Genomic DNA, 15,535 nt, shown 5'->3' with positions numbered 1-15,535 from the left:
TTACCGTCTAAACACGTTTGACCTACAGACAACACGAGACGTGAAACTTCCTCGCAGACTAAAACTGTGTGCCGGACCGAGACTCGAACTCGGGACCTTTGCCTTTCGGGGGCAAGTGCTCCACTAACCAAGCTACCCAAGCACGAGTCACACTCCGTCCTCACAGCTTTTAATTCCGCCAGTACCTCGTCTCCTACCTTCCAAAATGGCTCTGAGCACTATGGGACTCAACTGCTGAGGTCATTAGTCCCCTAGAACTTAGAACTAGTTAAACCTAACTAACCTAAAGACACCACACACATCTATGCCCGAGGCAGGATTCGAACCTGCGACCGTAGCGGTCTCGCGGTTCCAGACTGCAGCGCCAGAACCACGCGGCCACTTCGGCCGGCTCCTACCTTCCAAACTTCACAGAAGCTCTCCTGCGACCTTGCAGAACTAGCACTCCTGGAAGAAAGGATATTGCGGAGACATGGCTTAGCCACAGCCTGGGGGATGTTTCTAGAATGAAATTTTCACTCTACAGCGGAGTGTGCGCTGTAGTGAAACTTCCTGGCAGATTAAAACTGTGTGCCGGACCGAGACTCGAACTCGGGACCTTTGCCTTTCGCGGGCAAGTGCTCTACCAACTGAGCTACCCAAGCACGACTCACGCCCCGTCCTCACAGCTTTTAATTCCGCCAGTACCTCGTCTCCTACCTTCCAAACTTCACAGAAGCTCTCCTGCAAGGTTTGCATAATTTCGTCCTCCTCAAAAGTTGCAACTGAGATAAACAACTCATCGTCTTTTTTTAGGAAGATTCTGGACGGTTTTCACTAAACAGATTTTCATAATACACCCTCCACTGAAATTCAGGTAACTGTAATCCTTATTGTTTTGTAGGAGTGTAGAGATTTCAGAGTTCTCCATGGTTGACTCTTCACCTAACTGAAATATCAGTGTGTATATATACAGGGTTATTACAAATGATTGAAGCGATTTCACAGCTCTACAATAACTTTATTATTTGAGATATTTTCACAATGCTTTGCACACACATACAAAAACTCAAAAAGTTTTTTTAGGCATTCACAAATGTTCGATATGTACCCCTTTAGTGATTCGGCAGACATCAAGCCAATAATGAAGGTCCCCCCACACTCGGCGCAGCATGTCCCCATCAATGAGTTCGAAAGCATTGTTGATGCGAGCTCGCAGTTATGGCACGTTTCTTGGTAGAGGAGGTTTAAACACTGAATCTTTCACATCACTATGCGTGAAACTTGCCCGCACGCGTTCAACCGTTTCTTCACTCACTGCAGGCCGACCCGTTGATTTCCCCTTACAGAGGCATCCAGAAGCTTTAAACTGTGCATATCATCGCCGAATGGAGTTAGCAGCTGGTGGATCTTTGATGAACTTCGTCCTGAAGTGTCGTTGCACTGTTATGACTGACTGATGTGAGTGCATTTCAAGCACGACATACGCTTTCTCGGCTGCTGTCGCCATTTTGTCTCACTGCGCTCTCGAGCGCTCTGGCGGCAAAAACCTGAAGTGTGGCTTCAGCCGAACAAAACTTTATGAGTTTTTCTACGTATCTGTAGTGTGTCGTGACCATACGTCAATGAATGGAGCTACAGTGAATTTATGAAATCGCTTCAATCATTTGTAATAGCCCTATATATATATATATATATATATATATATATATATATATATATATATATATGTGTGTGTGTGTGTGTGTGTGTGTGTGTGTGTATATATTAAACCACATTTCCCGTGGCTCCTTTCTTCACCTCTGTTCTATATTTTACACAGTTCCTATTTTCTTTGTTCTCCAACACTAAGCATCTATTGAATACTCTCTATTCCTGTACCAATTCCTCAGTGTTCTCATTCGACCATTAATTTCTTTTTTGAGTTCCCAAATTGCCTTATAGTATTCCTAAAGCTTTCTTAAGTGCTCTCTCAACAAATCTAACATTATGTTTATATATATATTACTCCAAAAAGAGTATGTTACATTATTCAGTTACAGATTCATTCTAAGCCTGTTGACTCAGTCTCCAAACTTTTACGGTTGAAACTGCTGAGAAATGTAAAAATTTTGCAAGAACACAAGACACACATACAGTTGTGGTAAACAGGGAGATGTTTTTAACATCTAGAACGTTCTTATAATAGGTAGGTATGGGCCGTAGATAATTTTCTTTCCGGCCTGTAAGGCAGAAAATATGTCAACATCCCTGATAGCGAAGATACTTGTAAATAGGAAACCTGAAACAAGTAAATGAATAAAATAGGAAATAGTCACGAGCGTGGATACAGAAGTATGGATGATAAAGGCAAATTAAGTTATCGGTAAAGACAATGACGATCACTGTGAGCTTAAATCCGTATGTTGCCCTCGAAAACAAGGCATATGTGACATGATAAAAGGCGAGATATCGCTCCTAAAAATCAATAAATGTAACACAGCTCTTGGTGGACTTCACCTGCTCATCTCAGTGCATTCTGGAAGAAATATGTTGTAGAGGGTGAACCTAACTAACTAAATGGATGAAGAGAACGAATGTGACCAGTCTCGAGGTGGAATAGATCGCAGTGCTTTGAACGACCCACACGTTCTCGGAGCAAAAGTGTAAATTTAAAATGACAGCAGCCACAGCGAATATGCCTAAAGCGCCACTAAGTCGAAGAAAAAACAAAAAGATTTAGATATATTTGCATTAACAACGCACGGTCCACGTATATTTTGTAGTGATGATCGCTTTCGAGCGAGTTCGCCCATATTCACGCCTAAAATATGAAGGAGACGGTAGCAATCAGGGAATCAACTAGTGTGCACCAGCTGCTATCTGTTCCATATTTTGTATTTGAGATGGCCTGATCTGAAGTTAACTGGTCACTACAGTACGAAATTCGTGATCTATATTGCACTTCGTTCATAAAAATTCTAGATTTGTAATCAGAGTTGTATAACTCTTCGGCATGGCGAATTTTAGATACTAGGCAATGGGCCTGACACTGAGGTGACAGAAGTCATGGCATAGAGATGCACAGATATACAGATGGCGGTATATCGCGTAGAAGACGTTTGAAAAGGCATTGCATTACCACAGCTGTCATTTGTACTCAGGTGACATGTGTGAAAAGGATTCTGATGTGATTATGGTCGCACGACGCGAATTCTCTGAACGAAGAATGGCAGTCATGGGCATCGCATTGGCCAGTGACCTTCACCTAACGACCGAGAGCAACGGCGTTTGCGTAGAGTTGTCTATGCCAACAGACAAGCAACACTGCGTGAAATAACCTCAGAAATCAATGAGGGACGTACGACGAACATATCCTTTAAGACAGTGCCGATAAATAAGATATTAAAGGGTAATGGCAGCAGACTACTGGCGCAAGTGCCTTTACTAACAGCATGAAATCGTCCGCAGCGCCTCTCCTCGTGACTGTACGGTTGGATCGAAGACGAATGGAAATCTGTAGTCTGGTCAGACGAGCCTCGATTTTAATAGATATGAGCTGATGGTAGGGTTCGAGCTGGTGCAGACCCAATGAAGATGTGGACCCAAGTTGTCAACAAGGCATCGTGCAAACTGGTGGTGTCCCCATAATGGTGTGAGCCGTTTTTATGTGGAATGGACTGGGTTTTCTGATCCAGCTGAACCAACCATTGACTGTAAATGATAATGATAGTCTGCTTGGAGACCATAGACATTCATGAACTTCATGTTCCCCCCCCCCCCCCCGCCCTCCCCCTGCCCACCAGAAAAAAGACTGAATTTTTGTAGATGTCAATGCACCATTTCACCGGCCCACAACTGCACGCGACTGGTTCGAGCAATTGATTTGGCCACAGAGATCGCTCGAAATGAATCCCATCAAACATTTACAGAACACAATCGAGAGATCAGATCGTGCACAAAATCTTGCAATTATGGACGGCTGTAGAGGCAGCACAGCTAAAATTATTTTCCAGGACTTCCGACTTTTTGAGTCCATGCCACTTCGAATTGCTGTACTATCCCGGGAAAAATGAGGACTGTCACGATATTAGGAGGTATCCCATCACTTTCGACACATCAGTGTACAGTAATCAGTAAATAAATTACAATTTACTACATCCATATATGTACACTGCCCTTCCATAAGTTTGTAAACACCATGCTGAGTATTACAACGGAGTGATCTATGTGAGTTATTGGTTAGAATACGGAATAGCAAGCTCAAATAACTGGTAATAATTACACGTACAGTGTTGAACACTTAATTATTTTACATATATATACATATTGGAACATACTAGTATTGCTCCGTTTTATGTAAACCGACGTTACCTGTCCAAGCAGTTCTACTGAACACGCCAGGTGGCGCGAGTAGACCGCATGACTATGTAGAGGTGCGTTGTTTACATTTCTGTTCACTTGTACTTGCAGTTGCATAAAGGTATAACACGCCGCGAAAGTAATTGAAAATGGCCCCAAAGTGCCAGATTCCTTATGAATCATGGGTAATGATAATGATTTTGCACCAAGAAGGCAAAAGTGTCCGACAAATAGCAAAGAAACTAATGATTTCCATTAGCGGAGTTGTCAAACCCATACACCGGCATCGAGAAACAGGCTCCTATGGAGATCGTCTTCACTCAGGAGCACTCAGGAAAATATCAGAACGCCAGGAAAAGAATTTGGTAGTGACCAGTAAAAGTAACAGATTAAAAACTGTCCGTGAATTGACTGCTGAACTAAACGCAACAAGGGATACATCGGTGAGTGAGTCAACAGTGAGACGACGCCTGGCAGACAACAACCTCCGAGGTTATGTACCAACTAGGAAACCACTGTTGCACCCTGTTAACAAGAAGAAAAGGCTTCAGTGGGCTAAGACACACCAACACTGGACAGCGGGGGTTGGGAAGGAGTCTTATTCACTGATGAATCCAAGTTCGAAATATTTGGAAGTAAACGCCGTCAATTTGTACGTCGTTTACCCCATGAACGCTTGAACCCTCAGTGCGTAATTCCAACTGTAAAGCATGGAGGGGGCTCTGTGATGGTATGGGGATCCTTTGGAGGGAATAAAGTCGGAGATTTGGGGAAAATAGATGGAAAATGAACCAAAAGGATTATCGTATCATTCTCCAGCGACATGCTAAGACATCTGGTTTGCGTCTGATTGGGAAAGGGTTTGTCTTGCAGCAAGACAAAGACCCGAAACATACGTCTCGCTTGTGTCAGAACTATGTGATGTCTCTAGAGGCTGGTAAAATATTGAAAAACATGGAATGGCCGCTCCAATCCCCAGATTGTAACCCAATCGAGCTGCTATGGGATGAATTGGTAGGAGGATCCGAAAACGGGAAATCATGAGTGGGTCACAATAATTTTGGGAGGTCCTTCAGCAAGAATGGAGACTATTCCAACTGAAACCTTGGCGCCGGCCGGTGTGGTCGAGCGGTTCTAGGCGCTACAGTCTGGAACCGCGCGACCGCTACGGTCGCAGGTTCGAATCCTGCCACGGGCATGGATGTGTGTGATGTCCTTAGGTTAGTTAGGTTTAAGTAGTTCTACGTTCTAGGGGACTGATGACCTCAGAAGTCCCATAGTGCTCAGAGCCATTTGAACCATTTTTTTTTGAAACCTTGGCAAAACTGACGCAGAGAATGCCGAGAGTGTACAAGGCAGTGATGAAAGCAAAGGGTGACTATTATGAGGAATCGAAAATTTAGTTGTTGCATCTTCCTGTGTATTATTTGAGCTTAATAAACATTTGGAAAATAACAAAATACATTTTATACTGTATTTCCTTTCCATTGTCTATACTTACTAGGTGTTTCCAAACTTATGGAGGGTAGTATATACAGGGTGTTACAAAAAGGTACGGCCAAACTTTTAGGAAACATTCCTCACACACAAAGAAAGAAAATATGTTATGTGGACATGAAACGCTTACTTTCCATGTTAGAGCTCATTTTATTACTTCTCTTCAAATCACATTAATCATGGAATGGAAACACACAGCAACAGAATGTACCAGCGTGAATTCAAACACTTTGTTACAGGAAATGTTAAAAAGTCCTCCGTTAGCGAGGATACATGCATCCACCCTCCATCGCATGGAATCCCTTATGCGCTGATGCAGCCCTGGAGAATGCCATATTGTATCACAGCCGTCCACAATACGAGCACGAAGAGTCAATACATTTGGTACCGGGGTTGCATAGACAAGACCTTTCAAATGCCCCATAAATGAAAGTCAAGCATCGGTCACCGAATCTGTTATTGAGAAGCGTACGAACACTTCGACTGAAATGTGCAGGAACTCCATCGTGCATGAACCACATGTTGTGTCGTACTTGTAAAGGCACATATTCTAGCAGCACAGAGTATCCCGTATGAAATCATGATAACGTGCTCCATTGAGCGTAGGTGGAAGAACATGGGGCCAATCAAGACATCACCAACAATGCCTGCCAACCGTTCACAGAAAATCTGTATTGATGACTTGATTGCACAATTGCGTGCTGATTCTCCTCAGCCCACACATGTTGATTGTGGAAATTTACAATTTGATCACGTTGGAACGAAGCCTCATCCATAAAGAGAACATTTGCACTGAAATTAGGATTGACACATTGTTGGATGAACCATTCGCAGAAGTGTACCCGTGGAGGCCAATCAGCTGCTGATAGTGCCTGCACACGCTGTACATGGTACGGAAACAACTGGTTCTCCCGTAGCACTCTCCATACAGTGACGTGGTCAACGTTACCTTGTACAGCAGCAACTTCTCTGACGCTGACATTAGGGTTATCGTCAACTACACAAATAATTGCCTCGTCCATTTCAGGTGTCCTGTCGTTCTAGGCCTTCCCCAGTCGCGAGTCATAGGCTGGAATGTTCCGTGCTCCCTAAGACGCCGATCAATTGCTTCGAACGTCTTCCTGTCGGGACACCTTCGTTCTGGAAATCTGTCTCGATACAAACGTACCGCGCCATGGCCATTGCCCCGTGCTAATCCATACATCAAATGGGCGTTTGCCAACTCCGCTTTTGTAAACATTGCACTGACTGCAAAACCACGTTCGTGATGAACACTAACCTGTTGATGCTACGTACTGATGTGCTTGATGCTAGTACCGTAGAGCTATGGTCGCATGTCAACACAAGCACCGAAGTCAACATTACCTTCCTTCAGTTGGGCCAACTGACGGTGAATCGAGGAAGTACAGTACATACTGACGAAACTAAAATGAGCTCTAACATGGAAATTAAGCCTTTCCGGACACATGTCCACATAACATCTATTCTTTATTTGTGTGTGAGGAATGTTTCCTGAAAGTTTGGCCGTACTTTTTTGTACCACCCTGTATTTGTCCAATGAATACCCGTTTATCATCTGCATTTCTCCTTGGTGTAGCAATTTTAATGGCCAGTAGTGTATTAGCAATTATATATATTGTCACCATATTCGCTGTAGAGTGACAAGCTTTTCGTAAGTCCTCTTAAGACAGATAATCTTAGAAACTTGTTCTGTATGGCATGATGTACGATTGATACGAATGGAGGGAACTGTTGTTTGGAACAAATCAAAGGTTTAACGTACGTTGTAGAAAAAGCGGTTCGTTAAAGTCTCCAAGACCAAGTCAGGGAAGATAACGATTGCAGACTGCAGCATAAGTAGAACATTGGGGTCATTACACTGTTCGGCGAGCGTATTGCGAAGTTTGGAGTGTAGTGTGGTGCGTGCAGGTAAGGCGAGAAGCGGCGGGCCAGCTGTTGTGCAGTGGCCCCGCCTCGGGGGCAGGGTGCCGGGACACGCCCCGGGCGATGGGGGCGGGCGGGGGTGGCCGAGTCGGAGGCGGCGCCGGCGCCCCAGCGGCCCGGCGTGCGCGCGCCGCGATCAATACGCGAGAGCAGGCGGCGGGCCGGCCGTGCCGCCACTAGCGGGACAGGGGCAGCGACGGCCGGAGCTGGTGGTGCTCTGCTGCGGTGGCTGCTGCTGCTGGCTGCTGGCTGTGGCTGCGGCTGCGGGCTGCGGCTGCTGGGCGGCGGCGCGCCACGGCGGACGACGGGCGGCTCTCGCGATGGCCCGCACCCTGCGCAGCCTCTCCCTGCGCTCGGGCTGACACCATGGCGCGGCTGCTGCTGCCGCTGCTGCTGCTGCAGCTCGCCTGCCTCCTGCTCCCCGGCTCCAGAGCCGCGTGAGTACCGCCCGCACCGGCTCTCTCGCTGCTTCTGACGCTCTGTTTTTCAGGACTGCGACCCCGTCCGGGATTATTTACTGGTGCGACGAGAAACGACATTTGTCACTTGCGCCGTCCTCGGTCCCTTCGCCGTGATCGTGATCCAGTGCGTTTTCTTATGCTAAAAGACTATTTGCGGTTGGGGAAGTGTGACAGAGCGCTGTCGGCCTCCTGGCAGGGTCGCCAGATTGGTGCCCTACTCTCGGCGTCCCAGCAGAGAGCTGCGCCTAGAGCTCGCACCGCAGAGCCCAGGACACACTACTCCAGCCCCTCCCATCAGCCACACCCAGCGCCCCCTGCTGTGCTCTTCCCCCCCTCCTTCCCAAATTATCTTTCTAGCGTGCGTTATATCTGTAACTACTCGCTACCCAACTATTTAAATTTGCTTTCGTTCCTCACAAATGTGACCCAGTTACAGTCACTAGAGCACCAATAAATTTGTGTGGTTAGCTCACTCACTGGACGGATCTATTTTCATACTGAACTGTTTATAACGTATTATTGATTTGTAATGACAGTCATTATAGTAGAGGTTGAATTTACTTCTGTAACAAAATACTGTCTTATCTTTGTAATGGACTGTAAAACACCTTTGGAGTGCGTCCAGACCACTAAGTATATTTCTGAAAAATCTTTTCACTGAACAAGGAATATACAGTTATTTTCAACAAAATAATAGTTAACAGGCGTCAATACTGTATATGCAAGATACAAAATTCAGTCAGAAACAAATGTCAAGACGACGCATAATTTCAAAATACTCATTGTAGTTAAACCAGACGTATACATCAATCAACGAACGAAATCCATATACCACGAACTTTTTATCAAATAAGCTATTTTGCACTTGCAAAATGTCATGTTACCGCCTTGAGCTGCTCGTGAAATATTTTATTTACACAACCAGTTTCAGTCACCTGATCATGACCAGGTACATAAAACTATTCATTTTTACAGACTGACGACGTAATTTATTTTACGATATGATAATAGTATACAATTTATGTTTTATCACATGACGTTGACGAGTTTATATTTTGCCTAACATTTTGCAGTGATTACTTTTATAAACCTGATGATGGTCAGGCGACTGAGGGTGATTGTGGAAATAAAGTATGCTAGCAAAATTACATCAGGTATGAGAATAATTCAAAGAGTTGAAGAAATGACGACCAGAGAAGTAACGGATCTTTATTTACAAGGTTAAAGTACAATCCTATTGTTTTGCCCTGCAGACATCAGAACCAAAATCACCTGTATTATTATTGCAGGTCAACGCACAGTCGCAGAGGTCCAACAGCTTACCTCTGTTGAGATAGCATATGGGTGGGGACTGTATGCTGCTACTAGTGAAAGACTTTCAGTACCAGCAACCACTTTCTACGTATGACGTAGTTGTTACAAGTTAGTGTCAGAAAAAAAGAGACGGGGAAGGTATTATAGAATCTATGCAGTGCTCATATACATTAAACGTACAGCGGCAAGTTGCGCTGGATCCTCATTTCGCTTTATGTTAGAACCATGTTTACAGGGGTTCCAAGTGTCTTACTAAAATTAACTTGGCCATTTTATATATCACACAAGTACCCACGTACCGCTTGTAAACAACGCCAAACCAGTTCGGATATATTACGAACAAGACTTCCGCAACTGTCGTGTCTTAATACAACTGGTATCAAAATGTGTTCATTTCAATTTCTACAGTGGTGGTGTGTTAACACCACGTTCCAAGTGATACGCCGCTAATGCCTCAACACGAAGCAGTTAAAGATTGAACGTATATCCGAGAAAGTGTGCTCCCTTCGATGAATCTATGTCCGAAGACTGCTGATTTAACGAGTTTTTTAGTGGCGCATCTTATTTACAAGAATGAATATTGCGGCTCCTTATAGAATCAATCTGCAGGTTTTTGACGTATGCTCGAATTAGTAGGCATTGAGCGTCCACAAACACATACCCAGACATCAAACAAATCGTTGTATAGGGTGTCTCCCTCCACATCACCTCATATTTTCAGTTCTCCCTCCTCCCCTCCCCATCCCACCCTACCTCCGCTAGTCACCTCTTTCCCTCGTGCCCCCCGCAAGATTACACTGAGAACAGGTGTGGCAAAATATCTCTTTCTGTGAAAATTAAATTAAATTCATTCTTAAAGCACTTATTCACAGGAGAATTAATTTGAAGGGATGAATGAAACATAAAATAAAAATAAAGGGTATTTACTAATTTGAGTAATTATGTCAGGCTAACTTTATTCAAGCCTCGGTTTCAGAGCATCTCAAGAGTTTGTTCCTAAAGTGTAAGCACAGAATTAAACACGATCTTAACCTGAACTGGAGCTCGGGATGCAGCATCAGGCACACGACTCTGACTTGGCTCGGTGCCGAAACTGGAGCAAATGCGCCAACAGACACTACTGTGATGGGACAGATAGTGTTGTAAGATTGCTGCACCACGTTTTTATTATTATTTTACTTATTTCAGCCTCCTGCCTGTATCAGTTGTTCTCTTGATAATGATTCAATTCGCAGCGTTCAGTTTCCGACAGTTTGCAGCGTATCATATTTTGATAAGACGACCCTCCTAGGTGTCCTATAGCTTCGGTAACGGAAACAAAATTTCTTCAAGTGAAAAACTGAACCTCCACGACAGTATTTCGTTTATAATATTTGGCTCTTGGTGTTCCTGTGGCATATCTTTATTTCACTAACAGATTATTCTATGGAAATTTATGTATTGTTTTGGAACCATTATTTATGTGTCACTGCCGGTAAGGGATCCTCGGAACGCAATACAGGTAGTAGCATCATGTTATTACGCCCCAGTTTTTCACCAACATCAAGTACTTTATTTGCCAGCGCGCTGTAATGCTATGTACGGCTGGGCAAGAGTCTCCAACATCACTTTCTTTATTCCATTTAGATTGTTATTTTTTCAACTTTGTTTCTATGCTATTAACGAGACCAATAAAATTCGGGCGTTCTGAATGATTTGTTTCTTCCTTCATTTCAGTGTAAATACTACGTTTTTTAAATGTTTTAACGGTAACACATGTCAATATGAATGCGAAACAATCGTTGTACAAGCATTTCTTGTTGTATTGGCAAATATATACTAACAGTCTGAAGATATCCCAAAATTTTTGAAGATATTAACAGTTCAAACATTTAAAAAATTTCATTTCTATAGCGACGTTCAGCATTTACAACAAATTGACAGTCACTCCACCGTATATACAAAACGGTATAATGTTCTGGCAGTTCTGAAGAACAATGCAAAGGTGCAATCTATTACAAACACTAGTAATGTCAGTCTCACATTTTTACGTTACAGCACCGAGGTATTCCTAATTTAATAATGACTTTAAAATATCGCTGCCACATTGGAACCCACTTGTAATCTTCTGCGGACTCAGTAGACTACTTGAGAGCGTTGCCCTCAATACAGATGTTTTCCATTTAGCGTCCAATTCATAGTCTCTATGTATCTGAAGCTTTGTTAGTGATGGAAAAACTACACTGCTCTTCAACTTCAGCGACGTATAGTTACTGCCCACATGATGGGATCCCAGTTTAGCTCTTTGCCAACTGGAGCATGAAAAAATTTCAGCACAAGTTACCGGAATGACATCCACATTTGCATACGTTTTGAATGTTCAACATGATAATGAACTACAAATACACGTTGTTAGAATTACAAACACATTTGCTAAAGCCATACATTGAGTGTTGGGCCTTTAGAACCGGCAGAAATTCTTTCACTTGAATGCATGATGACTTTATCGAAAGTTGATGTCGAATTGGAGATTGAAGTGAACATTTTTGTTGAAATGTTACAAACGTAAATTAGTACCTTTGTATTCCATGTTTCTGTTTGAAAAACAGATTACTATATATTCTGAACACTCGCACTAAATGATCTTAGAGTTTTGGGAAAATTAAAAATGATACAGAGATCCCATTTCCATCTGACGCAACGAGTCACCCATTGTTTCGTTCCGTCCAGTGCCTAACGGTTTTCCATTTGAAAGTATCGATAAACTCGATTGATGGTCCTGGTCAAACCACAATAGTTGAACATTTCTAAGCACAAAGTTCACAGATTGAATCACTATCAAACATTAGCCGATCAAGTCATCAGCCTCCATAGATTGTAAACGTGCTGCATTTTTCACTTATTTGTCAGCACAACAAAACTCTGTGATATCAACATACCAGTGTACCAGCATTTTTATGATTACCGAGTGAACATTTCTATCGACGGAAATGGATGTTTTGATTGACTATGTCAACAAATGATTTCACTTTTCATACAGACAGTTTCACATATGGTACGAAATTGTGGAAATAGAATAAAACACGCATTTTCCATAGTTTTCGTTTAATTTGAGAACCACATAAATCATAACACTTTTGCTTTTTAACTTTTTTTATTTTGGGCTTTGTAGTGTCCATAAGGAAATTAAAGAACAGTCATTTGGCGAAAGTTTCGTCATTTAGAGAAATCACTTTCAGTTATCATTTTTAAAAGATTTCTAAAATAAAGGCAAATTCGAATCTTTTTATTATTCGAAAGGAATACCATGTCGAATTTTTTTCTCTCCCACTCATGTGTAGTATATAGGTTAACAGGCTGTGGTTCATTACGTCTAGATGTACAGTCAGCATCACCACACCCTATAGCAACACACAGTTAGAAGCAGAGATTGACGTATCTTTCTGCATTTTTGTTTTGTTATTCGAAAGGAAAACCATGTTGATATTCTTTTACCTCCCGCCCACGTGTTATATATAATTTAATGGACTGGTTTTTTTATTATGTCTAGCTGTACAGTCAGTATCACTATATTGCATAGCAACACACAGTCTGAAGTAGGAGTTGATATATTTTGCCACATTTTTGTTTCTACTGTTCATCATTTCTCAGTGAATATTTTCTTTACGTCATGCTATAGTTTTGACATTTTCTAACCAATATGTCCTCTCACGATTTCCTTGAAACTTATTGGTTAGTAATTTTGGGAATCTCACCAAATAGCATTGTCATATTTGCTTTCATGCATTACGCAATTAGTATAATGAGATATCGGGTAACGGAATATACATGTTCAGTTTCCTTTTCAAACGTAAGGATGAGTCCTTCGAAAAAAACTAATGCGGATCAGTTCGAAAGCTACTCCAGTGTAGTCTATACGTTCATCCCTTAGTATCACCAAGGACAATAAGATCATAGTGACTTGAAGAATATTCCATATTCGAGACATTTCAGAACCATACGTTATGGCAACAACATTACTCCATGGTATTACGTCAGTACTGTACCTTCGGATGGTATCGATCTTGAAGCTTATTTTTCATTATTTATGTCCAGTTGGTAAAACTTTAAAAGTCTTTATGGCAAACTGAAATCATATAAAAAATAAACTGAAATGGTAGTACAACAAGTTTAATAAAGGGAGAAACCGATGACGAGAAATATCTTTCCCAGGTACAGACAAAGGCGGTCGAGTCAACGCAGAATAACCCATGCTGAATCGACCCGTCGTTTGTCGTTCAGAAAAGTAAGCGTTGTGTTCAACTACGGTTTTGCGACGGCCTCTTCCCTATTCACTACGTGACATCACAGGGCGAGAGACGTCATGTTCCTGCTGTTCTTTCTCACACGATTTCAAGATTTGCTTCCTTCTCATTCGTTGGATAAATATCAGAAAAAGGCGTATAAATTCGTCCTTCATTGATACGCGATGCAAATTACCGATGATTTCTCCACAGGCTCAGCACAAGAAGTATCAGCAACGAAGATATAAGAAAACAATTTATTTTGTAAATCTCAGAACAAACCACGCAATAGCACAAGAAGTATCAGCAACGAAGATACAAGAAAATAATTTATTTTGTACATCTCAGAACAAACCACGCAAATACTAATCGCTGACAGTATTACTCGTACGTTGAGAATATTCATTTTAGATTACATTTTAAGTAACAAAAGTGGTATAATGTGAGTAAATAGGTATTTAGAAACCCATCGGCAGCGTCCAGCCTCCCTTCCAGGTATTCTATAATGAATCAATGACATGCTGAGACGCCACTGGTCTAATTCAGCACCTTAGAAACTCTATATTGTATTCACATATTAGATGTCTCGTCCAAAAATCACTGACCTTTCACATTACCGTATATTTTCCAAACCACTGAATTACAAGGTATTTACCCAGATTAACCATTGAATTACAAGGTATTTCCCCAGATTAGTTGTAATTCATATCGGCTGTATCTGTCGTGTATCTGGCCACGGTATAGTAAGTACTGCACTAGACGTACATCACGACATATAAGAAAGAAAGTCCAAGTGAGCACAAAGATATATGGCTTCCACAGTTTACCATGGGCACTGACCCAAAAAGTATTTGGTGTCCCTACAACTTGAAAGCTTCCTACTTATGTTGAGATCTGAATACGTATCTGGCATTATCTCAGTATTACTGACCTGAAAATATTACCCTTCTTATATAAAATTTTGACCCATGATCTTCATTGGGCAACGATAAATATAAGTGGAACCTGAATATATGTTTCAGTAGTCAAAAATTACGACCAATATGCCAAAACCTGTTAACCCAACCTGAAAGTGTACTGCATCCTCTCTTACAGAAAAAATGCTTGCAGCGGAGATGTAGACTTCATGTTGCATACTCTGACACCTGTTTATAAGAAGCATTAATCACAATAGTCACTCTCAATACATTCAGAATAGGCAGGTATCTTCAGGTTCTCAGTAGCTCAGACCTACATTACTCTTGCTGTAACAGGCATCCAACGAAATGAATACATCATATGCCGATGGCAGATTATCTCAATAAAGATTCCACTGAAAGTAGAACGTATTCAGTAAAGTGTGTGCTCGTCAGCTATGAATTTAGACACAGAATAAGTAACTACAAAACACGATACTATAGGTGGTTGCAGGATAAAAAAAATGTATGTGAATTTGCAGTAGCCTTTGGTTATTATTCATCAGACAAGCACTAGACTTTTGTTACAAGGTTACATATGCCCTCCAAGGGACCAAGTGAAGTACAATACCACAAATCATCAAAAACAAAAGAAAAGGAACCCCATATAATCCCATATCCCTGTAGCAATACTAAAAAAATACTAAAAAAATGAGAGACTTCACTGGTGAGTTAATGAGAGACCTATATTGATCCTGGAACATTCAACAATATCTCTCTATCCCAATAGCAAATTTAACGTTGTTCACAAAGAGAGCGCATCTCATCTGTAGAGCTTAAA

General features: G+C 42.0%; 1 protein-coding gene across 4 annotated transcripts in view; it reads left to right on the top strand.

Annotated features, from left to right (window-relative positions):
• Positions 1-8,047: 8,047 nt before the first annotated feature.
• Positions 8,048-15,535, top strand: part of LOC126259934 (gamma-aminobutyric acid receptor subunit beta) — a 630,317-nt gene continuing 622,829 nt past the window's right edge. For all 4 annotated transcript variants that reach the window (XM_049957027.1, XM_049957029.1, XM_049957026.1 and 1 more), the window contains exon 1: positions 8,048-8,198. In XM_049957027.1, coding sequence (XP_049812984.1) covers positions 8,128-8,198 — 71 coding nt within the window. In that variant the 5' untranslated portion in view covers positions 8,048-8,127. The remainder of the gene's footprint in view (positions 8,199-15,535) is intronic.

Source organism: Schistocerca nitens, chromosome 5, assembly GCF_023898315.1.
Source record: "Schistocerca nitens isolate TAMUIC-IGC-003100 chromosome 5, iqSchNite1.1, whole genome shotgun sequence".
NCBI lineage: Eukaryota > Metazoa > Arthropoda > Insecta > Orthoptera > Acrididae > Schistocerca > Schistocerca nitens.
This window is presented reverse-complemented; position numbering and strand designations above follow the sequence as displayed.